The 27,451-nt window shown below is 41.0% G+C and overlaps 1 protein-coding gene across 2 annotated transcripts in view; it reads left to right on the forward strand.

The window, feature by feature from the left end:
• The window catches only part of sema5a (sema domain, seven thrombospondin repeats (type 1 and type 1-like), transmembrane domain (TM) and short cytoplasmic domain, (semaphorin) 5A), a 118,844-nt gene that overhangs the window by 65,211 nt on the left and 26,182 nt on the right, over nucleotides 1-27,451 (forward strand). For both annotated transcript variants that reach the window (XM_008307588.3, XM_025054394.1), the window contains exons 11-17: nucleotides 4,152-4,356; nucleotides 6,862-7,069; nucleotides 8,687-8,804; nucleotides 11,448-11,629; nucleotides 13,048-13,191; nucleotides 17,557-17,704; nucleotides 26,792-27,017. In XM_008307588.3, coding sequence (XP_008305810.1) covers nucleotides 4,152-4,356; nucleotides 6,862-7,069; nucleotides 8,687-8,804; nucleotides 11,448-11,629; nucleotides 13,048-13,191; nucleotides 17,557-17,704; nucleotides 26,792-27,017 — 1,231 coding nt within the window. The remainder of the gene's footprint in view (nucleotides 1-4,151; nucleotides 4,357-6,861; nucleotides 7,070-8,686; nucleotides 8,805-11,447; nucleotides 11,630-13,047; nucleotides 13,192-17,556; nucleotides 17,705-26,791; nucleotides 27,018-27,451) is intronic.

Raw genomic sequence — 27,451 nt, forward strand, 5'->3', positions numbered from 1 at the left:
GTTAATCAGACCAGCGGAGCAGTTTAATTGTGTTCTCTTCTCTGATGTACAGTCCAATGATGACAATCACTTACCCCGCTGTCTGCATCTGTCTGTTCAGGGTTTGATTTGTAGTGATTTCTGAGTCCAATGAGCACACAGTGGTCAGCTTTTATGATCAGCGACCCAGGCTGACCAGAGTTTCCTGCTGGTGCCACGGTGTTCGTCTTTCATTAAAGCTCTTTCCTCTCCTTCTTCTCCTTCTTCCTCACTGACATTCAGAAACAGCATTGCTGCATCTGCAGTGTGTGCCTTCAACCTCAGTGCCATCTCACAGGTCTTCAACGGGCCCTTCAAGTATCAGGAAAACTCAAGGTCGGCCTGGTTGCCCTACCCCAACCCCAACCCAGACTTCCAGGTAAGGCTTTTAGCTTTGTATACAAAAACAAAACACTGCAGTCACAATAGCTGCTGTGTTAGCTGTATGGTAATGATAACATACATGCTGTTAGACCAGGGGTGTCAAACTCTTTCACCGGAGGCCACATCAGCAATATGGTTGCCCTAGAAGGGCCGGTTATAACTGAAAGACTGTATAAATCTAACTACTTCATAACTTATTAATACATGTTTCTGCAAGTTATTAATACAGTATTGTCATTGTGAACCAGTACACCACTGCACACAATGAAATGTGTCCTCTGCCTTTAACCCAAACAGCTACATTTAGTACAGCAGCTAATAACTCCCTTTACAACCGGAGCTACGTGCTGTCCAATCAGCCCAACAGTATGCACAGCTGGGTGCATGCCTAAGGAAATGTGTGCATATGGTATGTACATGTTCACCAGATGAGCCTGTCTCAGAGTCCCGCTCATGAGTTCACTCTACCGAGGAACACCGACATCACAACTGTGTGTCAACTGTGACTTTTACAGTGGCCGCGTTGTTCCTTTACGTCTTCTAACACTGTAGTTTAAACTGCAGTCTCCGCTAATAAAGTGTCGTTGTTGTGCCCAAGTGCCAATTTATGTTTACACTTTGTCTTAAACCCAGGAGGATGGGGGAGGAGAGAGCAGCCGGGTCTGAGAATCGGTTCAATACTGATGACACAAAAGAAATGCTTTATTAGCAGTCGAACTAGCCTCCAGTTGTAAAAGGCTTAGCGGATATTGAGGGAGCTAATCCACACAGCTCTCCGTATGGGATTCAATTCCCCCTGACGCCTGCTCGGCAGTGGGTGACACACGTCTGGCTTGCACACGTGTTTTCCATCACGCTCCCTCAATCATGCCTGCGTCAAACTGGCAGATGCATGGGTGCTGGTAAAGCATGCTATTGAGAATTTAAACACACATTATCTGTAATGCTCATGCAGAAAAAGTGCTAGCTGTGACAGCACTGCAAACACACACACACACACACACAAATCTGTTACATATTAGGCCACCAACAGCTGCCATGCATTAACTTATCCATATGTCAGCGGCTTTGAGGGAGAAAAAAAATTAGCATTGTAAAAAACAATTTTCACTCTCTGGACAATGCTGACCACCCATTTATACTGTTCTTTATAGTGAAGGTACATTATACAGAGACTTCTACCGTACAAAGGCCTCACAAGGCTGTGGTTCCTTAAGGATAAACCAGAATCACTGCCTACTCTCTATCCCCATTCCTCCATTTAAGCCCTGCTACAATAGCCGCTCTCCGATGCTAGACTGATGCACACTTTATCTGGCTTTTGGTGACATCTTAATCAAGCATTTGTCAATGTTAGGGGATTAGATTTATGGTCTTAGGATTTACGGCCTGCCTGTTTTCATTCCTTTGTGTGCACCTACCCACACACGTGTACCCGCAGAGATATGCAGGGATCCACGCCAACAGAAGCTGCTGACCATTTACATGTCTTGCGGTTGTATAAACTTACAAAAAATATTGCAGGAAACAGCCTGCTTCCAAATGGGTATTATTACAAGATGAACCCATCACAAGACAAACGCTGGTCATTGATCAAGAATTTAATTCCCCCAGTGTCTGCGAAGAAAATCCCACCATTTATTCAAACCACGCAAATTGAGCCGACCTGGTTTACTCATGCCACAAGTCATATTTGTTGTGCATTAGGAACGAATGCCTGCTGTGTGTGGTATAGGTTTTCTGTCCTGAGTTAAAAATACAGTAATTGTTGTTCATATGTAGAAAATATGTTAATCTTCTTTTTCTTCAAATGATGACAGTAAATCGGTAGCCTAGAAAAAGAAAAGAAAAAACTGTTTTTCTCTTCAACTGCATTATATATATTTTTCCTACCTGCAGTAAAAAATGTTTTTCTGATATGCAAAAAAAAATCCAACCTCACCCAGAATGGATTAAAAATAAAAGACCATTTTGCACACACTAGTGGTAGAGAAGCCATTTTTCTCAGTCACAGTTATCATCCTGGCAGAGCACGGCACACTGATGATGAGCGGGACAGCTGGGTGTGAGATGGGCCGTCAGCCAAATGATGTCCCTCACCTTGGCTGTACTGCAGAAAACGCAACATTCATCTCCCGGCACATTCACAGGTGTCGTAGGGCCCCATTGGCCAGCGTCTAACTTTGTCTCACTGTGGCAGAAATACAATGCACGGCAGGCACTTGAGGATTTAATACTTGCACATGCAAGGCAAGGACAAAACACAGAGGGAAACCTGAGACATATGTCATTATGGAACCCACGCTAAACTCACAAAAAAAATCACTATTTTTGCCATAAGCAACAGACATATTCGAGCACATACGGTACTGTACACCCAGGTGTCACATTTCTTCATCCTTCAGGGCTTTAATTTCCCCACCTCCTGATGTGGCGAAGGCACTGATCCGTTGCCCATTCCAGGGAAGCCCTCCATGTTTCTCATCTGTCATTTCAGCAGGCCCACAGATTGATCTGGATGAAATCTCTGAGCTGATCCTAGTAAAGCTGGTCAGCGGGAACTAATCACCGCCCAAGGCCTAGTTTTTATTCTTGTTCAAAGAGGCTGTGTATGATTAGCCTGGAGTAAACTTCATGCAATCTCTCCAAGTCTCCGAGCTTGAAACAAAAACAAATAGTCATTTGGGTTTCTCTAATTGTCAGGCAGAGGTTGTTTTGTTTTTTTTCTTCCTTTTGTCTTGGAGGAGACCTATCCTTTGTGGATGCATCTGAATCTAAAAGACTGACCTTAGCCGTTCACGGCAAAGACGACATCCATGTTTATATTCCCAGCTCTGCCTCAGCCAGACTGTAGGCGATGGCCACAAATGCTGCCTGTGAGGAAAACAAACTTTACTTGTTCACCACAGGATGTGCTTGTAAAAAAAAAAAAAAAACAGGTATCAACACAAACGTAGTTTAATGTAGCAGGACATTTTATAGCCATTTACTTTAATAGGAAACACTGTCGGATTTTAAATGAAAAAACTCAACACAGGCTCTCGTGTTTCACTGTTATGAACTTTATGAACTCATGTCTTTGTTTTGACACACTGCTTGGAGAAAGTTCAGAATTCACTTCCACAAAAGCATGGGGGAAAATATTTCACATCCTACACAATTCTCTTCATAAGCAAGTGCTGTGTTTTTGACTCTGCAGCAGGAGTAGAACCCAACTGGGAGCAAAAATGGAAACACATGGTCGCTAGTAACTAACTAAAACAATTGGAATGTCCAAATATGTCATATATTCCTTGGTTTATATGAAGCATGTCAGAGTCAGAGACTGCAGTGACAGTGCTCAAGACGGGGGGGTTAAAATTGGGGTCTCCAAATTGCTCTGATTACAGAGACTCTGGAGCTAAAATCATCCTTTGGAGATGTGAAAAACATGTCAAAACACATTTTATTATTGGTCTAACACTGTAATTCACAATAATAAGAGAGATAAATACTTGCCTTAATAAAAGCAATATTTGCTCTGACTGTATCAGCTGCAGTATATTGACTACAGGTCCTTAAGGTTGTGAAGACTGCAAAACAGTGCAATAATCAGGCAACTGACTTAACAGCCCTACCTTACTGTTCCCATCTGTGCTCAATCTCCCAGCCACAAAATTGTCCCTCCATTAATGTGACTTCTTCCACAGAACTTTTATTTTATTAATGAGTCCGGTTAAACTGATTCCTCCCTGATTTTGACCCCTCAGTGCGGCACCATCGACTCTGGCACGTACGCAAACCTGACTGAAAGAAACCTGCAGGACGCTCAGAAGTTTTTGCTGATGCACGAGGTGGTCCAACCCCTGGTTCCCGTGCCCTATTTCATGGAGGATAATGTGCGTTTTACCCATGTGGCAGTGGATGTGGTGCAGGGGAAAGACATGCTGTTCCACATCATATATCTGGCTACAGGTAGGTTATAGGTGGAATCCTTTGAGTGTGTGCATGTGGATTTATATGTTTACATATATTCAGTTATTTGAATGTTGAAAATACGAGTACTACTGTAGATGTTATAGCAGAAGTTTGTGTGGTTGTGTAATATAATCTTACATTTTCTTCTTGTATTAGCATTGTTATTGGTAGGTACATTGGAGTATCTGAAAAGTGGTTTGCATTAGTTGCACAAAACTAATAATAAACTCTGTGACACTGAAGCTCAATTCACTGTCACGAAGTTAGTTTTTTCTCTAAATATCCACTGAAACAACACTGAATTACTTGACACCAAATATGACTCTGACTTGCTGCGGTTAAAAAGTTTTAAATAAGACAAATGTCAGAGGGAAGCAGATGATGATGTGCCTTAACACCGAGCGTGTCTCGGTGTTAAGGCACATCATCATGTCTGAGACATGTTCCCTTTTTGAACCGGTTTGTTCTCTGCTAATCACTTCATTGTTTAATCACACCAGTGTGACTCTGTGTGTGATGTCGACACTGTGTAAAAGACAATCACTAAGATGACAGCCACGGCACCAGTTCCACGGAAAACACTGTGTGCCTCAGCACTGATGGAGGGAACGGGATCTGAACGTAGTGACCCATTTGACTGTGATATCGAAGTATATTGTGGCAGTACGGGAAATGTCAACAGCAGTTTCCAGTTGCACTGTCCCTGTTATCTCAGTGCAGACACACAGTCGGACAAACCCAACCTTTTCAAGTCCACTGCCTTCTCTGCTTTGGCATCTCTTACCAAAACTCCCCTCTCTTTGTTTGCATGGTGATGTGATCAGTGTAGCATCAGTCAGGAGCTGCCCACGGTGCAAGTTCCCCAGACACTAACCAGACGCTAATGAAAACATCTGAACCTCTGCCAAGGCCATTGTGTAGCGTGCACACAGTAGCCAGTCATGCACTACTATTAATGCTGAGACGTGCAGTGCTGTGGGGGACAAAGCAACTGCTTCACATTAGTGTGGAAAGATGTTGTAAATGATCTGATTCATCATTCCTTATCTATTTCAACTCTGCTAAAAACAAACAGAATGTACTTTTGTATTTCCTTACTTCAGAAAAGTACCTCATTCTAGTTAGATAATTTAGTTATATTCTCAATTATTGTCATGCCCAACTGGATAATCCTAGTTCACCTTAATCTAACCTGTAATATGCAACAGCCTTTGAGAGTCAGATATGATATTAGTATAATACTTTAGCAGTATCATGACCAGCAGACCTAACTGGGAGTTTGTGTACTGTGAGTGATTACATGAAATATTTTGGAAGTTAAATTTGGCTATAGTATACAACACATTTCTTATGGACTGAATGGATTTTAAAATAATTCTCCCACTACTTTAATATCTGTTAAACCCTTCAGAAAGGTTGAGGATATCGAACATTGTCTCAGAGTGTCTGTGTGTTTGTGTCGAAAGCCTTGCTACTTGTAACTGATCTCAGTCAATTTGCTGTGAAATTTCATTCTGGTCCAAATGTAATTGTATTTCCCTATACATCTGGACTGAAATATCAGTGTTCCTTTTATCAGTCAGCTCCTGCCTCGTCCTCCATAACTGTCAGGAATCATATTCCATTTATAACCCCAATATATCATGTTTTCCGTATAATGCAATATAATAAGCACAAAAGTACTATTCCATAAAATTAACAAGCTGCCAAAGTACAGTCCAGAGCTACTTAGTGAAGTGATGAACAGCTGTCGTAACTTGAGCAGAACAGCTCTTCAGATGTTCCGTGTTCTCGCAGTGAAGCTGCAGGACTCTCCCCCCTCCAGCCCTGAGCAAAACTGGTAACATTAATTACCTGGTGAACTATAACCAGTGGCTAGCGTCCGCTAACCACTAGGAATACACCGCATGAAATATGTTACAGCCCAACATCACTGGAGGCAATACTTAACTTTTACATTCCCTACCTTTAAACTAGCTATTAGCAATTCACCCTCCTTCCGAAAGCATTACTCGGCGCCTAATTACATTCTCCTCACCCAGGGCAGTGCATTTATAATAGATGATGTTTGTATTAGTTGCCTTAAAAAAAAATCTGCCACTAACATCAGCACACGTGGCATACTGTACATGAAGTAAAGGTCAGGACGTAATCAAGAGCACATTGATTCTCTTTTGGAAATGAGCAGTGATTACTTCCTCAGATTGGGTCTCCTTGGTGTACGCCACAGCCACGTACCCAGGTTGAATTCCCCGGTGGGTTTTTTTCAGTACATGCTGAAAAGCCGGCTCGGCACATCAGCTGCCACCAGCCTGTTTGACAGATGTAGTTAGGAAATGATTGATGTCTGGGTCACATTGAGTTCACACCAGCCTGAGTTCGAATGTTGTTGTTGTTTTTTCTTTCCTTCAGGTATTGCTGCCTGGCTGCTATTTGCTCTTTCCTTCACCTTCACCTAAACAATCTCCTTTCTCTTTTGACAAACCCTCCTTACTTTTCCAGATTATGGAACTATCAAGAAAGTGCTCTCGCCTCTCAATCAGTCCACTGGAAGCTGCTTGTTGGAGGAGATCGAGCTGTTCCCATTGCGGAAGAGGCAGCCGATCCGCAGCCTGCTGATCCTGCACAGTCGCAGCGAGCTTTATGTGGGCGTCAGGGACCAGGTCATCAAGATCCCACTCAAGAGATGCAGCTACCACAAGAGCAGGGAGTGAGTACATAACAAACAAAGTCCATTAATCTCAATAAAAACTGCCAAAGTCAGTGTGCTTGGAGCAAAGTTTTAAAGCCTCCACTTTCATAACATGCTCTTTATCTGTGAGGTCCAGGCCTGTGTTGTTGTTCAGGGCCTGTGCTAAGATTTAAAACCCTTTAAATCAGCTTCTGTCTGAGCCACTGGTAGTGTCCACAGTTGCCCTCTCTCAGCCAGTCTTACTGTTTCTGTCTGGCTCTCCCACCACAACTTCCTCATATTAAGCCCCGTTGTTGCTTTGTGCTTGTACGTTGAGAAATTTGTAAATCGGTCAGTCTGTCAAATGTGCTGTCGAGGCAAACAAAATACACCAAAAAAAAAAAAAAAATCCCAAGACCTAGACCAAAGTGTTGCTGTAAAGTTGCAACCCCATCCATCACTGTATGGAGAAAAGAAGTCACAACTTCATGTCATATTTCACACAAAGAGATGTTTTTTTTTTTTGTTTTTTGTTTTTTTTGTCGAGTGCACAGAAGAATTAAGACTTCATATTACAGCTGTGTCTCTGTGATATAAACTGTAGCTGCTGTGGCAGTTCATCACCTCTCTGACATTTTCTACTTTTTTTGGGAGGCCAGAAAAAAAGAAGAGTAACAACAGAAAAAGAAAACCAAACCAGGCATTGGGTTTGGCAGCTGCAGTGAGAGTTACTGGGTTCATCAGTGACATTTCTTTGAGGTGAACCTGTTTGAAATACTAGAAGGTTCCGTGTGCAGGCCGTTGATGGGTGTTGAACAATCCGTGAGGCCCTTAAGGCCCTGGAAACAACAGGCAACGGCTTGTTTCTCCTGGTTTTCATTTAGCAGAACTTTCCTCACACCTGATATTTTTTTCCACATGGATTCAGACCATAACACTCCAATTTCTGTTCACCGACCGGACGACGCTCCATCAGCCACCCTCTGCGTCCAGGCACACACAGGACTTTGGCTTTTTCACATTTTCTTAAGGATAGATGAACAATATGTTTTTGTGGACAGATGAATAGAATGAAATTCAAAAGAATTTGTTTGAGATGAATAGAATGAAATTCAAAAGAATAATTTGTTTTCATTTTTCTCCCTCTCTCTCTCTCTCTCTCTCTCTTTCTATGCCGCTCTGTCTGGACACTCATATTTACAGAGAAGCAGCATCAGGCTTTTCACTGCATTCAATAAACCACCTGAAGCTGCTGTGACACAGGCTGATATTGCTATCACCGCTACAATGAATTTTTGAAATGCTGATGAGCTAATGGAATCAGAAATTAATATCTCTGTATGCAAATGTATTATTGTAATTCCTCTGCTTGGTGGAGAATTACCAGTAAAATCATCTGGCGCCTTGTGTTAAAACATAATTCATTCACAATTTGGTGTTCCTCATTTAAAGAAGAATAAACTGACATATTTTTTGGCACATATTTTTCCTTTTCCTTTTTTCCTTTCTGCTCCTCTAATTTACAAGATCTTTTGTCTTTTCTTCCTTCCATCTATTATTTGTTCATCCACTCTAGCGCCACCTTCATTCGATTTCTGATCTTTATTTAGATATGACCTGTTAATAACACAAACACAAACTGTTCTTCATTACCAGAGCCTGTTTGGGATCCAGAGATCCATACTGTGGTTGGGATCTGTTGTTGAAGAAATGTACCACCTTGGAGGAAAGTGTCCGAATGAGCCAATGGGAGCAGAGTATCACCAAATGCCCCGTGAGTATTACCGCAATATTTACCTCCAGTAATATATCCCAGCTTGATGTTTGGTCTGTGCCTTTAAGACTATATAAAGTTAGTAGAAAACCCCATCACCCTCACCACGTCAGCACACAACCCTATAAAAAAGATGTTCCTCGCTGATCTATGTTCCCTTTCTCTGAAAGTCAGCACTCACTTTTCTACGTCAAATCATATTTTACGAGCTGCAGGTCCTAAACCTCAGAGCCTGGGGGAAGAAATATTTTTGTATCTGATAACTGTCTCACCCAGGAATTGGTAAATCTACTGGAGTTTTTTTTTTCTTTTTTTACCCGAGTTTAAAGGAAAAGGTCTCCCCTGTTCCAAAATGTCAGTGTCTGCCGGGTGCTCGGTGTTGTGTTAAAGCACAGGGTCATCATAAAGAGTGGTGACACTGTGGCAGAAAGGAAACAACTTCAACAATGACGCTGTGGCCTTTTTTGTGGCCTTCAATTTGGAAATAAATAACTATACAGTAATGTTGTAAGTATCAAAAGTGTAGTAAAAGTAAGTAAATAAGAAGCTGTGAGGTGTAACACAGCCTTTTACCCAATAAGAAGCTAGAATCATCAAGCCCATCAACCTCAACATGCTCAAGCAATAGAAATATTCAAAGTCCTTAATTAAAAAATAAAAATACATCAAATCATAAAACAACTTTGTATGTGACGTCAGTAAAAAAATGCAATTGTTAAAAAAATAAATAAATAAAATGAAAATATATTTATTATCCAGACTCTGTCCTAGAGCACTACACAGGCCTTTTGCTGATGGGATAAGTCACACCTGTTAAACATTTGTAAAATTGCGACTGCTCCCTGAACCGAAAAGGACATTTCATCCTTTACTGACTGAGAAATAGAGATTTCACACTTGTTGGTGCTGCGTCCCACTTAGAGACGGTCCCTTACAGAGGTTGCAGGTCATTGCTTGATGTCATTAGTAAGATGACACCATCTGCAAAACGCAGAGGTGGTATCCAAAGCCCAGTAAATGTGCCACCTCCACTATCTGTAAAAAAAAAGATGAGCCTGGAAATTCTGTTTATGAAGATTCTGAACATAAATCCCAGGTCCATTCAGCGCCCCCTACCCCTCCTGTGACAGGAGCACGTCTGGTTTACTTAATGGTAGATCTTTACGAGTGGAACATCCTTAAAAGAAAAACACACGTAAACAGATCTTCGCAGATATCATTCATCTTCTACAGCGCAGTACGTTTCAGGGTCTCTGGCGGGCTGCAGCCAATCACAGCAGTCACTGGGTGATGGAGCAAACACCCTGGACAGTTTTACTAGTTCATCACAGGGCCTCATACACAACAGACACAGATGTCAATCATTCACTGTTCCATTCATACCTGTGGTGTGTCTTCACCGTAACCCCCTCATGTATTTGGACTGTCTGAGTTCCTGTGCACACACAGGAAAACATGAAAAATTCATATAAGGAGACTGGTGCTAGAACCAACAAACCTATGACTTTTTGCTGTAAGGCAACAACATGAACCAATCTTACACCTTGTGGCCTCGACATAACAGATTGAATTATTGTCCATCTCAGCATCGTTTACTCCCTAGCAGGAGCCACTCATCACATATATTTTTGCTAAATATATCAAAATGGTCTGCAGCATTTTATTGCAGGAACTTGAATCAGATTTAAAGGCAGATATATATCTGAAGTGTGTGACCGTTTGTAAAATACTGCATCGAATAAACCTCTACTGTACCATGTAATTACAATTTAGGTATAATTTCTGAGATAAAGGAAACCACAGAAAAGATTGCTCGTCATTTTTAAATATTTTCCAGTTCTGTTTGAATTACTTGATTTATTGCAAGTAAACAGACCAATTCAAAACCAGGGGTAACATTTTTTATGATGCCTTTTATGAATTATATCCACAATCACAGTTGATTAATGATAAAATATTATGTGTATTTTAAGCTGTAATTGTTCAGCTCTTCCTCATTTTTGCACAGTGCAGTGAGTAGATGATGTTTCTGGTGAAGATTATCATCGGTCTGTCTCTTCCCCAGTTGGAAAATAGTTGTTGCATTTTCAAATCACTCTAACATAACACAGCGACACGGCTCGTATCATCTGCAGCATCTGAATTACATACAAGTGATTTTTGTATTTGGCTTGCATGAGCGGCAGTGTCATTTGTAATTCAGTTCCTGTAACATCCAGCCTCCCTGATTCATTCTGTTTTGCTGTAAATATCCATTTATACGGCCCCTTTTAATGTCCTCATATTTCCCTTGCATAAATGTGTCCCTTCGCAGCTTTCCTTTTCCTTTTCCCATCCATTTTTTCTGCTTTCCTGGAATCTCATTAAACCCTCAGGCACTTTAAAGACATCTTCGCCGCGTTTAAAACGTATGTTGATTCCTCTAAGTGTACATTTTTTGTGGGTGCCGTGGATGATGTGACGCCGCTATATTTTTGCATCTATTTGAGGGAAAATTGATTTTTCCTTGCACCCTATACAGCTCGAGGGTGTGATTCCTGGATCAACACATTACTGCGAGCATCAATCTAAACAACAATACATTTCAGAGAAAAGCTATTAGGCTAAAATGTTTTATTTCTGGCCCTTTTTTGTTCCCTGCAGGTCCGTAATGTGACGGTCGATGGAGGCTTCAGTGCCTGGTCGATCTGGTCAGCGTGTAGCCATAATGATGGTGGCACAGCGGGGTCGTGTCTGTGTCGGACAAGAGCCTGTGATAGTCCTGCCCCTCAGTGTGGTGGTGAGCAGTGTCACGGCATCAGTGTGGAGGTTGCAAACTGCTCAAGGTAAAAATGTTTCATTGATGCGTACATCAGTGATGTAAAACCTCTCTGGGAGATCAATTTGGAAAATTGTTAATTAATTCCGATGCCTCCTCACACCTAGTCATTAGGTATTAGCATGATTATTTAGCGTCACTTATGTGATGCCACAGGTGTTGATTGGGTGTTTCTAAACCTCCCATTTGTGAATAACACTCAATTAAAATTCACTGAGATGTTGCTGTTCTCTTCTGAGATTCTTACCTTAAAAAACACATCAATATATTATGGAAATGGCACAAACACACACAGCAGCCATGTTGAAAAGAACATGTTCTTTATCGTCACACTCGGACTATTGTGGACCCCACTGTTGCTGTCATTGAGCTACTACCGTAGCGGCTGCTGATGATAGAATTTGCTCTCATTGCCTTTAAAGAGTTTAAAAATCTCAACGGAGCACGGACAAAGACTCGCAGTAAGGCAATAATACATCACACATCTCTAGTGACTCCTCAAAGACAAAGAAGTAGTACAGGACTTTTTACAGTTATTAGACACAGCGTTCTGCTGTTGAAAAAGGTTAAAAAAGAGAGAGAGCAAGAAGCAGTGTTTCAAAATCACAAGAAAAATGATTTACTTATACGACGGTGAGAAAATAATCCATCAGTCAGTATCTAATTCTGAGTGCACAATTAAACAGGGAGCACCTAAACAAACAGTGTTATCTTGGTTAATGTGTGTTCACATAATTAACATTAAGCTCTGATTGGCTGTGTCAAGTAACTGCCCCCGGAGGTGGAAGGAGGGAAGAATAGATCTGTAAATATACTTCTGACTCTATTAACAGTATCAACTCATAGTTCACGAAGAATTCATCATATTGTTTGAAGTCATTTCAAGTAGAACACGCAGGCGCTGTAGTAATGCATGTTCTTATTGTTTAAAAAATATAAGATAAATCATGGCAGGTGAGAGAAATCTTTGAAATACATTTTTCTACAATATTTACAGAATGACAATATGTTCTATCAAGGAAGACTTGAAATTACTGACATCATGGATTTATAGCGATTTAACTTCAATTCTTCATAGTTTTTAATTATTATGGAATTAAATAAATAATGAAAAGTCAGCTATGTCTACCTTTGGGTCCCCACTTTGCGACCACAGCTGGTTCAGTCTGCTTTTTCTCTTCTACATTATGCAATTAGAGCAGGTGTTGTTATTTTTTAAAAAGATAAATTTATTCTAAATTATTTAACTATAACCTGTGAGAAGAATGGATGTCAGGAGGCCTAAATGGAAACTGGATTAAATGAGGCTTTTATTAATTGCCTCTATATGTAGCTGTGTTTTGTTGTTATTTACAGTGTGATTATCAGCCCACCTGGTAATGCCCGGAGTCACTAATAAAGATGTCGCACATTATGTCTCCATAGAAACGGAGCGTGGACCCCGTGGACCCTCTGGTCTCCCTGCAGCACCAGTTGTGGCATCGGCTTCCAGGTCCGACAGCGGTCCTGCAGCAACCCAACCCCTCGCCACGGAGGGCGAGTGTGTGTGGGCCAGAACCGTGAAGAGAGGTAAACGACCAAACATCAGCAGAACAAAACACACACTGATAACAAAATGTTTTAGTTTCTGTGAAACAACAAAGAGATGTTTTGCTCCAAACCTACAATTAGTAAGTATGACTTTGACTGTGACTTTTTCCTTTTCTTTATTTTATTCTTTCACATCTGTCCAAATTGGTGACAGCCAATTAGAGAGTGAGAGGGATAGGCCAGTGCCTGGGTGATTATCTGACTTCACACACAGACTGCATCCACATTTTGCAGCATTAGTGTAGAATAATAGTCCTGGTGAAGATATTTGTTTGGTCTCTTAGCAACCTCCTGGGCAGGAAACTTTTTTTTTCTCACAGACAAAGTATGTGAAGAAGCACATAAAGATTTACAGCGTGGATACGAGGCGTTGCAGGTAGAAAAAGGTCAAGCATTCACTAAGTTTTTATCCCACTTTTAATTTATTTGGGTTGCTCAAAGGTTCTGTGCGACACTGCTGCCGTGTCAGCAGAAACACAGAGCACAGTTTTCATAACACCGAGTGTGTGTGTAAAAGTCCGATGGCGCCCGTTGTATTACATTATTTTGCATCCGTTTTATTACAGTGTGTTTTCTTTTGTCCCCTTCCTGTGCCTGCGTTTTCTATCGCCACATTTTCATCCACCTGCTCCCATCAACCAGTGCAAAATTACACTTCAGATGGCACTGGAACAGAAAGACGAGGAAAGAAATTCCTACCAATTATTACCGCAGAAGCAGAAAAACTATTGCAATGGTCATGTAATTGGATACGGCCTTCCAGGATGAACCTTATATTGCATCCCTTTCTTCACTTCCTTTCTCTGCGCTTTTTCATTTCCTCTTTTCTTTTGCCATCCTCCAATCTTCACTTTTTCTTACTCACTAATGCTCCCAGTGGAGCATGGGGGGAAAAAGGTTCTGCTACTCCTGGAGCTGTGAGGAAAGTATATGTAGTGACCAGTACGCCCCGATTACTCACGAACCACTCACACACACACACACACACACAAGAAGATGCTGGCTGGTACCATGGGAGACCAGAAGCAGTTTTTCCCACCCCCGCTTTTTTCTCTCTGTTTGAGCTTTAATCTTCTTTGTTTCATCTCCTCCTCTGTTCTTGCTCCGTTCAGCTATTTAAAACACCTTAGGCCAGTGAGGGGACCAGCTGTAAGGATCTGTGTGGAGGAGGCAGCAGAGCAGGAGTGCTAAAAACAGACAGATGAACAATAAGAAGGACAGATAAGGACTCAAAGTGTGTCGACGCTCGTGTTATTCCCGGAGATAATCTGTAGCTAAGGAGTCATTAATGTCTAAGAAGATGTTGTATCAATGTTAGCATTTCCATATCAGTGCATGACCTCCCTTCATTATGGTCCAGTTAACCTGTGTCATTGTGTCCAAAGACTCCAGCAGTTGACAGCTGACAAACGTATGTGTTAAATAGTCAAAGTCTCCTACGAAAGCTTTAATCCACGTAGATTAAAATTGAAATGGAGCTCATGTCAACTCACGCTCCCTGAATCATTCTTTTGATGCCACTAAAGGCTTTTATTTTAAGAGGCACGGGCCTCAGACGTCTGAGTTATGTCTCACTCTACGCTCTTTTTTTTCCGTTACCTCAAATTGCCTATTTGAATCAATTTGGAGGCCTTATGTTTGAACAACCGTGCATATGCCGTGAGCTCATGCGATCACAGGAACTGGTGTTTACAAAGACACTTCTACCACATTCAGCCCGCTCTCTCTCACCTCTCATGTGCTTCCATTTTAGCCAACAGGCTTCCCATACGTTTGGCTCCGTATTGTCTGCAGCAGGTTGGGCTTTTAAAGATGAAGCAAATGTTCTGAAACCGGCTGCGCACAGCAGTGCTACGGGCCTAAATCTGGCTAAGTTAATGCCTGCGTTTATGAACCTTCTGTTCCAATTTCTCGGAGCACTGTGACGTGGTCCACACTGCTTGCTCAGCCCGTAGTGAGTAATTAGTGATGTTTTAGTTTGATCAGCTCTTAGTTGTTTCAGTTTCAGAAGAATGGGATCAGCTAAGATGGAGCGACGCCACCTCATCTGAAACGATTACACCGTACATGATTTTCAAGTTCTGACTCAGCTCTGTATTGATCACAGCAGGTTGTCATTGTGCTGTTGTGCAGTTGGAGCATGCTCGTGTCTGCATGCGTTAGAGCACCCGGGGTGGTATGAAGGCTGTTGGTTCACTTTTGTCTCACTCATAGGCATCCGCTGGATTTCTAATCCCAGCTACTCCTCATTTTTCCCCCTTGTATCATCCCATAACACACTGCTCTGCGGATGACTTACAACCAGTGTGTACAGAATTAAGCATTTTTGTTTACAACAGCCAATAGCAGAGTGTTTGGCAATAACATACAGGGAATATCCAGACTCAGCTTCTTGAGAGAGAGTATTTTTTCAAAGCTGTTTTAGCACAAGAGGATTCACTTTTCACCCAAAAGGCAGCCCCGTGCCAGAAGACAACAAAACAGCAATAAAAAGCAATTTTATGGTTTGCATAAAAGTTATAAAATAAATTATAAAGCGCTAATAAGGCTGGCGATCGTCTATCGTTGTTGTATAACGAGGACTGAGTAATTAAGTATTTTAGACATTGTAATAATGCTGTCCTGTAAAAAGATGTAATTAGAGATGATACACGCATCTTTGGGGCTTTTTTAATGGCCGGCATCCATTAATTATGCAAAATGCATATGCATGTTCATTACAATGAGGAAGAATTTTACGAGGTGCAGTTTAATACAGCGTTGACCGTTGCACCCAACACCAGCCGTCTAAGATACGTGTCTGGTGCAGGGAGGTTCATGATCACACTTCCCTCCGCTCCATGACCACATCACAGCAACACGGTTAGATTTGTAAAAATAAAAATCTGTAAACAGCATGTAAACAGCAAGTTTACATGGTTAATTAAACCCAGCCATGTGGTAGAAACACTTTGTAGTTATTTTGGTTAATTCAAGTGCAAAGTTTCACGAGTGTGGTGAAATCTCTTAATTGCCTTTTTTGCTTCCACTGAAGAAAAAGGAGTTGAAACTTTTACTGCAGATTCAACGGTTGTCCTGACACTTCAGAGCAACCAATCAGTAACTGCAAAAATGTGCTGACTATACAAATTACGACTTTTTAATCTGATTAATCCCAGGATAGCTGTTAGTTATACTTGTTCTTACTCTTTTTATGTGTTTTCATTTGCAACAAATCCAAATGATGGAATTATTAATATGGAAAATGTACTAAATTTTGCACAGTACATTTTAAGGATTTTAGCCATTGTCCTCAACAGTATTTTATAGTATAAAATCACCTGCTACTGTTTTTTTTTTTTTTTTTTTTTTTTGCCATCATGTACTTGACAATGTCAAGGGGCTCAACATGTAGTCTGTCAGAGCCTAGAATCCAACCTACAACCCTTCCAGCTTAAAGAACAGTGCCTCCCACTGATCCACAGACAGATCTTACAGGCTGCAAGTGAAGCATTCCACTTGTGGTTTCAGTGAAGGACTGGGCAAATATTTTAGAGCATATTTCCCAGACAGCACCCGAAAGTCAGGTTAAAGATTTCTCTATATTGATTCTTACTCACACTTGTGTGTGTAAACACAGCTTATTTACTAAATGTCTTTTGGCTGCAGATTTAGGTTGAGGTCAAGTTGTGTTTTTTATTTAGTGTGTAACTTTTAGTGACTTAGTTTATAATGTATTTCAACCCAAAGCCCAAAGGTCTGTTCCTGCTCTAACCCTTTTTGCTTTACAGCTTTGGTGATGTAACTGTGTCTAACCTAACCTTAGTTAGCTCTGGATTCACGTCTGTGGTGTGGAGATGTAGACCTGGAGTTGATCAGTGTTATTTTACACCTAAAATAATGTAAAGGAAAAGAACCTAGTGTTGTCCTCAGAGCTGTGCACCACGTCGGGTAGAAATTATTTTACTCCACTGATTTGGAATGAGCCACTCAAACGATGGTCAAGTGATTGATAGGCTTAATTTTCGAACATGAGAAGCACTTAGCTAGAAGTACGCTGTTTATTATAGGAGGGAATTTATAATTAGTGCTGGCAGCAAAGATCGTCTCTATAGGAGGACTTCACATTTTTATTGGGTAATTCATTTGGAAATTACTGATCATCTGTTTAATGTATCTATCTGTCTGTCTCTCTATGTGTATGTCTATCTATCTATCTATCTATCTATCTATCTATCTATCCATCCATCTTTCTATCCTTCTTTCTATCTATTTCTATGTACCCTTGAACATGACCAAAGACGCAGTAAAACACATTATTCTAACTATTGCGTCTGTAACTCTTCCTAATTTCTTCCTGTCCAGATACTGTAATGAACACCTGCCCTGCCCTCCCCACGTCTACTGGTCGGCCTGGTCTGCATGGGAACGCTGCAACGTACCCTGTGGCGGAGGCATCCAAACAAGACGCAGAACCTGCGAAAACGGCAATGACTGTCCAGGGTGTGGTCAGGTCTGTCACGACACACAATAGCTCTCACATGCACCATCCCTGCCTCTCTCTCTCTCTCTCCCTCTCTCTCTCGCTCTGACTGTCCATTGTTTGGATCTCAGACTCAGTCATTTGATGCAACAAACTGCTTGTCGTGATGAAACTGGAACACTGACATGACTAAATCCTCAGGCTGCAGTTACACAGTGGCAGCAGCCCTCAGCTTTATTACCCAGACCTATTTAATACCATACACACATTCACTAATCACACAACATATGAATAGGCTTATTATTTCTTTTGTTTTGCCAGAAACTTTTCTCCCCAGCACAGATGATGCAAGTGAACGTGGAAACACGAGCGCTTCTGTTGTTGACAGAATGATGTGATACTGGTGTTATTTCTAGCACTGTCTCTTTACACCTTCACACACACATTCACACACACACACACACATACACATGCATGCATGCATGCATGGTCACTTAAAGACAAATCCTTCATCCAGTCGTGCAAAAATAAAAAGAATGATGGTTGAAGCCTCACGTGTCCCTTCGAAAATCAGTTAAAGAAAATAGGTCAGGGACTCTGGGTGGATGTAGGTCACACACATGTACTTTAAATATAAGTCTAAGACTTTAACTGGTAAGAAAAGCTATGCAAATGAAAAAAACATTTCATATTTTGACATCACAGGTTTCCTGTGTGCCTAAAATTAGTTCTTCTTTTATTATTATTATTACAGCAGAATTAAGTATGTGAATTCTTGTAAAAGCAGATACAGTTTATCTACCCCAGGGGCAAATCATTACCCTCGAAAATATTGTGGAATTTTTTTACAACAGAAACATTTTGAAAATTTTCTTGAATCATTGCTAAAGTAGATTTTTCAAATTCTTTCTTTTGAATATATTTTGAATTTTTCTTCACCCAGATTTTAGAATTTGACCAACCTCAACTAACTTACAGGGTTTTTTTGTGTTCATTTTTACTTATAATTTTCGAGAAGCTTTGTGTCTACACTGTGTTTTTAACTTTGAAATTATCACCAACCTTCCTTTTATTGATGGGTTGGTTAATTGCGTTTAAAAAGATGAACAATTGTTGAAACTTGATTCTTAATTTTAATAAAATAACCAAATAACTAAAACCGTGTCCAACACACCAAAAACTTTTAAATGAAAACATTGTGTTCTATTGGACAAAACAGATGACCTTGACTGTTTTTTCCCTATTAAATTCCCAGTATAATTAAAAAGACAAAAGCATGGATGTTAAAATGAAGTTTATTTTTGTTGAATTTATCAAAGTTTCAAATAACCTTGATGTATTCAAGGGGATTTTAAAGTAACCTGAATCACATTTCTATAACACACGGTGCAGGTTGTGTAATGGTCCGATGTACAACTTGGTTCACCAGTACACAGTGTAAAACGTCCCAGACCAGGCCTTACAGCCTGAGGAGCATTTACAGCCTGGTATCATATGATTGTCGGTGACACACGAGAGGCTGCAGACGCCGAGAAGAACGCCCAAATGAAAAGACTGACCTCCCATTAAGCAGCAGTGGCAGAGTCACACCCTCATCTCTCTTCTGTCTCACACACACAAATACTCCCCCACAGATGACAGCTGTCTTATTTCTGTCAATGTGCTGCAACCATTATCCTCACTGCAGTATTCTGGGAATGTAGCAGCATTCCTGGAGAGACACCAGGGTGTGTGTGTGTGTGTGGGGGGGGGGGGGGAATTTGACAACATTTTGTTTGTTTTTTTCATGTGTGTCCTGGGAGAGGACAGTGTGTTGGTCAGTTACAGAGGAGGAGAGGAGAACGAGAGTTGAGTGAAGTCAGAGAGGGCGGCGAAAGATTCAAATTTATGACAAATGTGTTCCTCGGTGTCTCAGTGCTGCGGCTGTTTTTTTCCACTTTTCTTTTGAGTTAAATTGTCATGATCTTGTTTGCTGCATTTTCTTATCTTAATTGGGGTTATCGCAAACGTGAGACATGCAATTAGAAGCAGACTTTCTCACTCATTTCTCTGGGAGGAAGTTGCGTCTGGACAGCGAAGCAAACCTGTGTTAACGCAGCTTTTAGACGGATAAAATGGAAACAAAAAAACCCTTAATTTCCTGCTTTACATTTTACTGCTGTGATAAGGTGCTTAATTGCACAGCTGTTAATCCATAACACTTGACTCAATGCACTTAAAGCCCCTAAAGAGCTGCAGCTTAAGCGTTTTAGAGGGGGAACTGTAAAAGTCCGACAAGGCCAAAATTGACTTTTTACAAAGAAAAGTTATTGCGAGTGTGTCAGAGTAAGGATGATGAAAATGTGCTCCCACAGCTTAGTGGTGGAGACCACCCTCCACAAAATAAGAGATAAGTGTGATGTGAGTGTTTTTATGTGCCATCTGTCTGTGTGTTCTCTACCCCTGGACACAAGCATGTTTAATTAAACAGAAGGAGACCACACACACACACACACACACACACACCACATACAGCGAGTCAAACTCAGCTACACTTTTTTTATTTAATCATACACCCTGCTGAGAACTGAAGAGAAGAAAGTTGTGCCTGTCTTTGACGTGTGTGTGTGTGTGTGTGTGTGTGTGTGTGTGTGTGTTTGTGAGTTCATGTTTACCTGTCAGGGCCAGGGACGCTGCTGCCACCTGTGGTCAGCTGCAGGCATTTATGAAACATGAATGCAGCGCGACCAGCCAACATCTGCTTGGTGTTTTACAAAGATCAGGGAGAATTGACAAGGAGGAAAAACTTTTCAGTGAAACAGAGTAATCAAAGTGTCACTGAGTTAACCAGTACACTGGAGGGTGAGAGTTTTAGTCTTAATGAGCAGAAAGATAATGTGAGAAACATTTAGAATTCATGACATCATTTGTTTTTGGTACCAACCAATCTCATTGACCTTTTGTTTTTCTTCAGACCGCCTCAGATGAGTTCTAGCCCTGAAGTTCTCAACAGGGTTTCTCCACAAAATAGATAGTTCTGTATGGCTGTCTCTGTGTATAGGACTGCCTCAGGTAACATTGTAAATGCAGCAGCAGACTGCGATATGAGACACTGACTTCCTGAAGGAGACGTGACGTTATAGCATGGTGTGTTTTTTTTTTGTTTGTTTGTTTTTTTTCGTTCTTCTAGCACAAAAAGTTAAGCACAAGTGATGTACCACAACCAAGTCTAACCTACATAGTTCCTGAGAAACCAAATGATGCTTAAGAAAAAGCACAAATGAAGCAGAAAATGTATCCATGTCCCTTTGGCCATGAAGAGGTAGGTTTTCTAAGATGATGGAGAATAGAGAGAGACATTGAGGGTGGTGATTTGTCAAACTAAAAGCTCTGCCCCCAGAGCAGACAGGTGTCTGAGGGTTGGTCACAGCTTCCAGGCTTGGGTGATGCAGAAGGGGCCAGGGCATTGAAAGGTTTACAGGTCCTGGAAGAAATTTGTTTTAAAATGTGTGTCTAAAAAAGGATCCAGAGACAATCCAGGTTGGAGTGAGTGTTGCCAAGGTTTAGTGGGGTAAGACCTCATGACTGTGGGTGCGTTTGTATGTCAGCAGAAATGCGGAGAAGACTTTGGTTTTGGTCTTGATATAAGTTTGGACAGAGAAGTTGTACGTGGTAGGTTTTTATTAGAAGCAGTTCATATGCACTTTGGTTTTCATAACTCCATCGTAACTAAGAGATATGGAATTAAATATTTGATTCTCAAGGATTAGTTTCTTCATTACAGGTAAAAAAAAAAAACTTTCTTCTACACACAAACATTTGCCAACTAAATCCCTTTAGCTTCTCTCGTGTTGAAAAGATACAGTTTAGTATTTCTAATGTGTCAGCCTCTGTGTGTTTTTACAGTTGGTAACCTGCCCAGACTGGATTTACACTGGGGGGTGGGGGGTGGGGGGGGATAGGGTGTGAATCTCATAGAGATTCAGGCCAAGGACGGTTTAATTTAAACTTCATTGTTTCACCTCACAAACCCACCCTGCCTCACTCATCACTAAATGTTGCCTCATGAAAGATAAGAAGAATAAGAAGTTTTTTTTTTCTTAAATCTGGACAAATCTGAGCTGCATGCAAAAGGGTTTTATTTTTTACCTGTAATTCCACAGTTCTATCACTATGTGGTGACTCAGTCAGACAAGCAGGGATGGAATTAGATATAACAAAAGAGGTTTCTGTACTTTAATAATTATATCCCTGTGCATTAATATACCTACATTTGTGCGCGTTGTTTTGTATTAATGCAGTGAAATTGTGCAAGAGTTCAACTATGACCAGCAATATTTTAGGTTCTTTGAATAAAAATAGGTCTCAGGACCTATTATAGAGATTTGATGATAGAGAATGTTTCAACGAGACATTTTATGATATAGAAAGACAGCATTACTCTCAGCTAAATGCTCCTCCTGACTCCGTCTGAAAAGTCAGGCTTTGGCCATGGAGAAGTAATGATAATGATATTGAAAGGTGCAGTATTTACCTGCGAGGAGCTGAGATTTGGAGCAGTGATGAAGTGAGTTGAGAGCCATTCACTGCATGTTTTTTTGCAGGCAGAATTATGTGTGGTCACAAGCAGTGCGTTCTCTCTATTATTCTCTGTTAGGCTTTGTGTGTACGGCGTGTGTTTGCATGCGTGTGTGCAAGCGGCCCGACAGCAGTCTTCATTATGAAGTCAGACGGGTGGGCAGACAGAGAGAGGAGTCTACGTTTGACTAAATGTGTTTTGGTCGGCGCTGCTAATTAAAGTGATGTGTCACGGAGACTGGAGGAACATTAGGGCCTTCATTTCCACTGACTCCGCCGTAAAGGATGGAGATGTGGGGACTGGAGGTGATTATTCAGTCTAACGTCTCACATCTGGTCCAGTCACATGACCGTCAAGGTACTACATAGTACAAGGTAGTATCATGTCTATTGTATATACACCTATATACTTGCTGCTGCATATGATTTTGTTTGTGTCGCAGACACTCGGCGAGAGGGAGAGGGGGAGAAGAGGGAAACACAGGTATAGATGTGCAATATATTCCACCCTCCAACCACATTAATGCATTTCTCAATAAAAAATAAGAGGTTGGGAGTTGAGACTTCCTGCACCATATCCCGACTCTCTCTCTCTCTCTCTCTCTCTCTCTCTCTCTCTCTCCCTCTCTTTCGGTATGGAACACCCAGAGAGTGAGCAGAAAACTTTGTGGATGGACACAGAATAAATAAGAAACTGCCTGAATCCAAAGTTCAGCCATGCATACACTTATAACTGTGCAAACACTACGCACAGCTCTAGGGAGGCGTAATGCTACTAATTTTAAGCATCTTCACAAACGTTGGCTTCCCCCCACACCTGACCATCCCACCTGTATTGACTGTACTCATCCGACATTAAAAGATCATGTCCTGTATTCTCCTCCAGTCAGACTCTGAGCAGATGTCTGCTGAAGGTGTGGGACACACCATAAAATCTTTGCTTTCCATTTGTCCACAATGCACAAAATGAGCACACAGCTTGAGCCCAGAGGGAAGAATGAAGGGCACTGGGGTTTTTGCAGATATGAGTCGAATTCAGCAAACTAATTGAATCCAATTTTGTGTTTCACATGCCACTTGTCACATCTCACTGCTTTCTGCTTTGTTTTCATTTTTGTCTAATTTCTTTGGAATTGAACTGAACAGTGAGCAGAGTGAAGGAAACTGGAAACATCGGAAGCGTTGTTTCTCTTGTTGTGTTCCACTTGTTCCTGGGGTTTGGTTAACTTCCAATAGCAGCTGGTAATAACTAGAATGAACTTTTTGATTGTGTCTTGTTTTCTTTTTTCTTTTTGGTGTAGTATCTCAACAGTCAGTCTGATCTTTATCCAAATGCAACTCAGTCTTTTCTGTTGCAGATAAATGACCAATGCACTTGATGTGAATGGCTAACTTAGTTGAATGTTTTTTGGTCTCAGTTTTAACTACAATATTAAGTGAAAGTTTTATATCATCTTTGTTTTTTCTTATATAATGTAATTTTTGTATTTGCATGCTATAATGGCCTTAATGAGGCTCATTAAACTGCGTCCACTATCTTTTAAACACTGTTAGTGGGTGTAATGGTTCACCATTTTTCTCTTTATGGGCCCAGGCCATTCTCAAGAGCCATTAAAAGATGAATGTTAGAGCACAAGCAAACAAACAGTCGCCTCAGTCGCACCATGATGTCACACAAGGCTCTTGAGAGTTCTTCAGTTTAAACTAATGCAACAAAATAGAAAAAACACAACATAGCCCACACTGCTGCTGCTGCTGTGACTGTTAATGAATGATGCTCTGGCCTCCTTTATCACCTGCTCCTCCATCTATGTGAACCTCCAATGTTGGACAGGCAGAGAGAGACAGAGAGAGAGAGAAGTGGAGGGCACTGCAAAAGGGGAGAAACACTGCAGCACTAATGTTGATACCTGACAATAATATATGATAATGCTGTCCAGAGAAAAAAAACACTGCAGGACTGAACAAACTTTAGTTGATTTGTCCGTCTGGTTCTCCTACATTAACTAATTGTATTGATTTGAAGGTTTACCAGCGTGTTCATCAAACTAAGGGAGGGCAGTGCAGTGTTAATTGTGTTGACTTCAGATTTTTGTCAAAGTCAAATGTGGTTTCTCTGTAAGAAGAAACCGAACAAAGACCAAATAGAAAGTCAGGAGATGGTGTGAATGTAGAGGATGAAATGTTTGGATGCATTGTTCAATACTGAATAAGATAGATGGGACATTTGGTCCCAAGGTCATCCAATTGTATTGATTGAGCAGCAATAGTCTGGTCAATTTTTGACAGTGTGATGTAGCATTGAACAGATACTTTATATACAATTTTTTTTCTTCAATAAAACAATGGTTCAAAACGTTATCTTTAATTAAAACTCCTGAATGCTATAGAAGCCAAATGGAGAATTGATAACCAGAGGGTTTATTTTATTTTAAAATTGATAAATTTTTCTCGTTGCCTTCGGGGTCAAATAAATCCAATTAGATTTAGTCAACTGGAATAATGTCAAAATTCCATTCACACACACATAACTTAAATTAAAACTCCCAATTCAGTATAGAGTGAGTCAAAACCGACTGTCAAAATTAACACTTTTTATGATAATTTGTACAATCACACCCCCGACATATCAGCCCTATAGATTTTCAAGACATTTGTTAAAATAATATCACTTTGTACAAAAATGTACGTATAAAACGCGACAGTCACAAATCATTTTCACTTATCATTTCACACATTTAAAGTTTGGCTGGAGTTGATGTGAAAGTATTCTGGAGAGTTTGAATGAGGTTTCACTTAAATCCCAATAATTATCTCCTTAACCCTGTTCATCAACACTAATCCTCAGAGAGTGCAGGGAGAGAGAGGGAAAAAAATGCTTACTAGACAAGCCTCATTATATATGTATTGTGTTTGGCCACCTTCAACAACTTAACACAACAAACACCCACAGATCGTTTGCCTTTTTCTCCCATTCATACCACGTTTGTTTTTCTGACACTGTAGGCATCAACAAAGCCACGCCATTTTTTTCATCTTCCTTTTCCTCATTGGCTGATGATCAGAGACGGTGGGATGGCCGCTGATACGTGATCATGTTAAATATTAATGTCTGGGTATGATTACTGGGGGAGATAGAGAGAAGGGGGGGGGGCGAGGGGAGGGAGTGCAGCGACGGTGGTGGCGCCCTCATTCATCACAGAGTCCTCACAGAATCCAAATCCTCCCTGTGTTTTTAACCTTGCTGCCCCAGGGAGGATGAGCAGGAAGAGTCCGCCGGAGGAGGGAGAGACAGAGGAAGGTGTAGCGTCAGCGACAGAGATGAAACAGTGATAAACACAACAGGAGCAAGAAAAGGGAAGAAATGGATGTGACACAAAGCAACTTATGAACACTGTGTTGAAAAGAAAAAATAGATATACTGTATATTTATATATTATTTATATATATATATTTATATATATATATATATATACACGACTGGAGATAAATAGATAAATGGGAATAGAGACCAAAAAGACCAAAACATTCTTTTTGATGTATAATGCTCTCCTCAGCTGACCCGTCTGCCTGCCCCCTGTGACAAGCTGACGAATGGGCTGAAAGGATCTCTTATCTTATTTTGTCAAGGTCTGGCAGTCACTCAAGGCCCATTCAGCATAAATAAACAAGTGGTGAAGAAAATGACAGTCATCTCGCCTTCTCCTCTCCGGTGTCATTTTCACCAGATCCATCGGCACCATCACCTCCTTATTTATTTAGCTTTGCATAAATGCAGCCCAGACCATTGACTGATTATCCACCTTTCATCTTCTGGAATCGCATCATCAAAAGCAGTGGCCCCAGAAGATGCTGGATTTTTTTTTTTTGACTAGTAGTTTTGATTTGCAGAGGGAAGGGATGGTGGGGTTGGGGAGGGGTACATGGAGAATGAGAAGCACATATCATATTGTTAGAGCTTCAGTGACGTGTTTTTCATTTCGACTGCCCTGGCTCTAAGAGTCAGAAGCAGATGGAAAAAAAGAAGCAGCATTATTGCCTTCCTTTTCTCTCTTTCCATGTCTTCACCTCCCTTTATTAACTCCCTCCCTTCCTATCACTCTCTCCTCTCTCTTGCCTTCATCCTATCACACATAAATTAGACTAGACCGTCGACCCCTTCACGCTGGCTTATTTGCCTCTCTCCATGTATAGCCTTGCTGGAGTCACTGTGTACGTGTCGGTCAGGGACAAGTAAACAGAGCTGCTTTTAATCAGAGGTGTACAGAGGAGGGGGCATTGTATAAATGACAGAACTGGAATCAAGAAATCAAATAGAAAAGCCTCCAAAAAAAGGTTCATTATTTCTCTCATAAAACTAATTTGATGTTTTTAAAAGCTATTTCAGGTCTGTTATGATTTCTGTAGAAAATATTTCTGTAGAAATTAGACAAGCATTTATTGGTGTTTATCTTTTTTTATACTGCTTCTTATCTGCTTATAAATATCCTTGCAGTAAAATCTCAAGTTTGACTAGACTCAAACTGAATGTTTTTAAAACATCTCTCATTGTGCCCACAGGAATACCAGCCGTGTAACACCCTGCCCTGTCCTGACCTGAAGAAAACAACACCCTGGACTCCTTGGACACCTGTGAACATTTCCGACAACGGCGGCCACTACGAGCAGCGTTTCCGCTACACGTGCAAAGCTCGCATCCCAGACCCCAGCCTCTTAGAAGTGGGAAGACAGAGGATTGAGATGCGCTACTGCTCCAGTGATGGATCCACGGGCTGCTCCACTGATGGTGAGTGAGTGGAAGAGTTCTCTCTCCAGCTATCTCAGCCTCTGGACGTTTCTCTTATCTCACTCCAACTGGCTTTTGTGTCTCTCTGCAGGCTAGTTACTGGCCTTCTTGCCTCAAGCTATTCCTTCTCCCTGTGTGTCTGTTGTTCATTAGATTTTTTTCCCCTCTCAATTCCTCCAACTTTTCTTTCCGCTGTCCTCAAAAAAGTTTCACAAGTTCTGTCTTAATCCGCTCTCATGTCGATGCTGCCTTCGCTCTTAAACCTTATCTGTGGATCAAAGCATTAGAAGTGTTAACGGATTCCAGAACAACTGAGCTGATCAGCTGCTGACAACTAATTTTAGATCCTCCATGCCTCCTATTGCACTTGTGTACACACAGTCATAGTCGAGCCCAGTAGTACAAACTCTCACTCCCTTTTGCCCGTGGACCAC

The sequence above is a fragment of the Cynoglossus semilaevis genome, chromosome 3, assembly GCF_000523025.1.
Source record: "Cynoglossus semilaevis isolate Cse_v1.0 chromosome 3, Cse_v1.0, whole genome shotgun sequence".
NCBI classification, from domain to species: Eukaryota; Metazoa; Chordata; class Actinopteri; order Pleuronectiformes; family Cynoglossidae; genus Cynoglossus; species Cynoglossus semilaevis.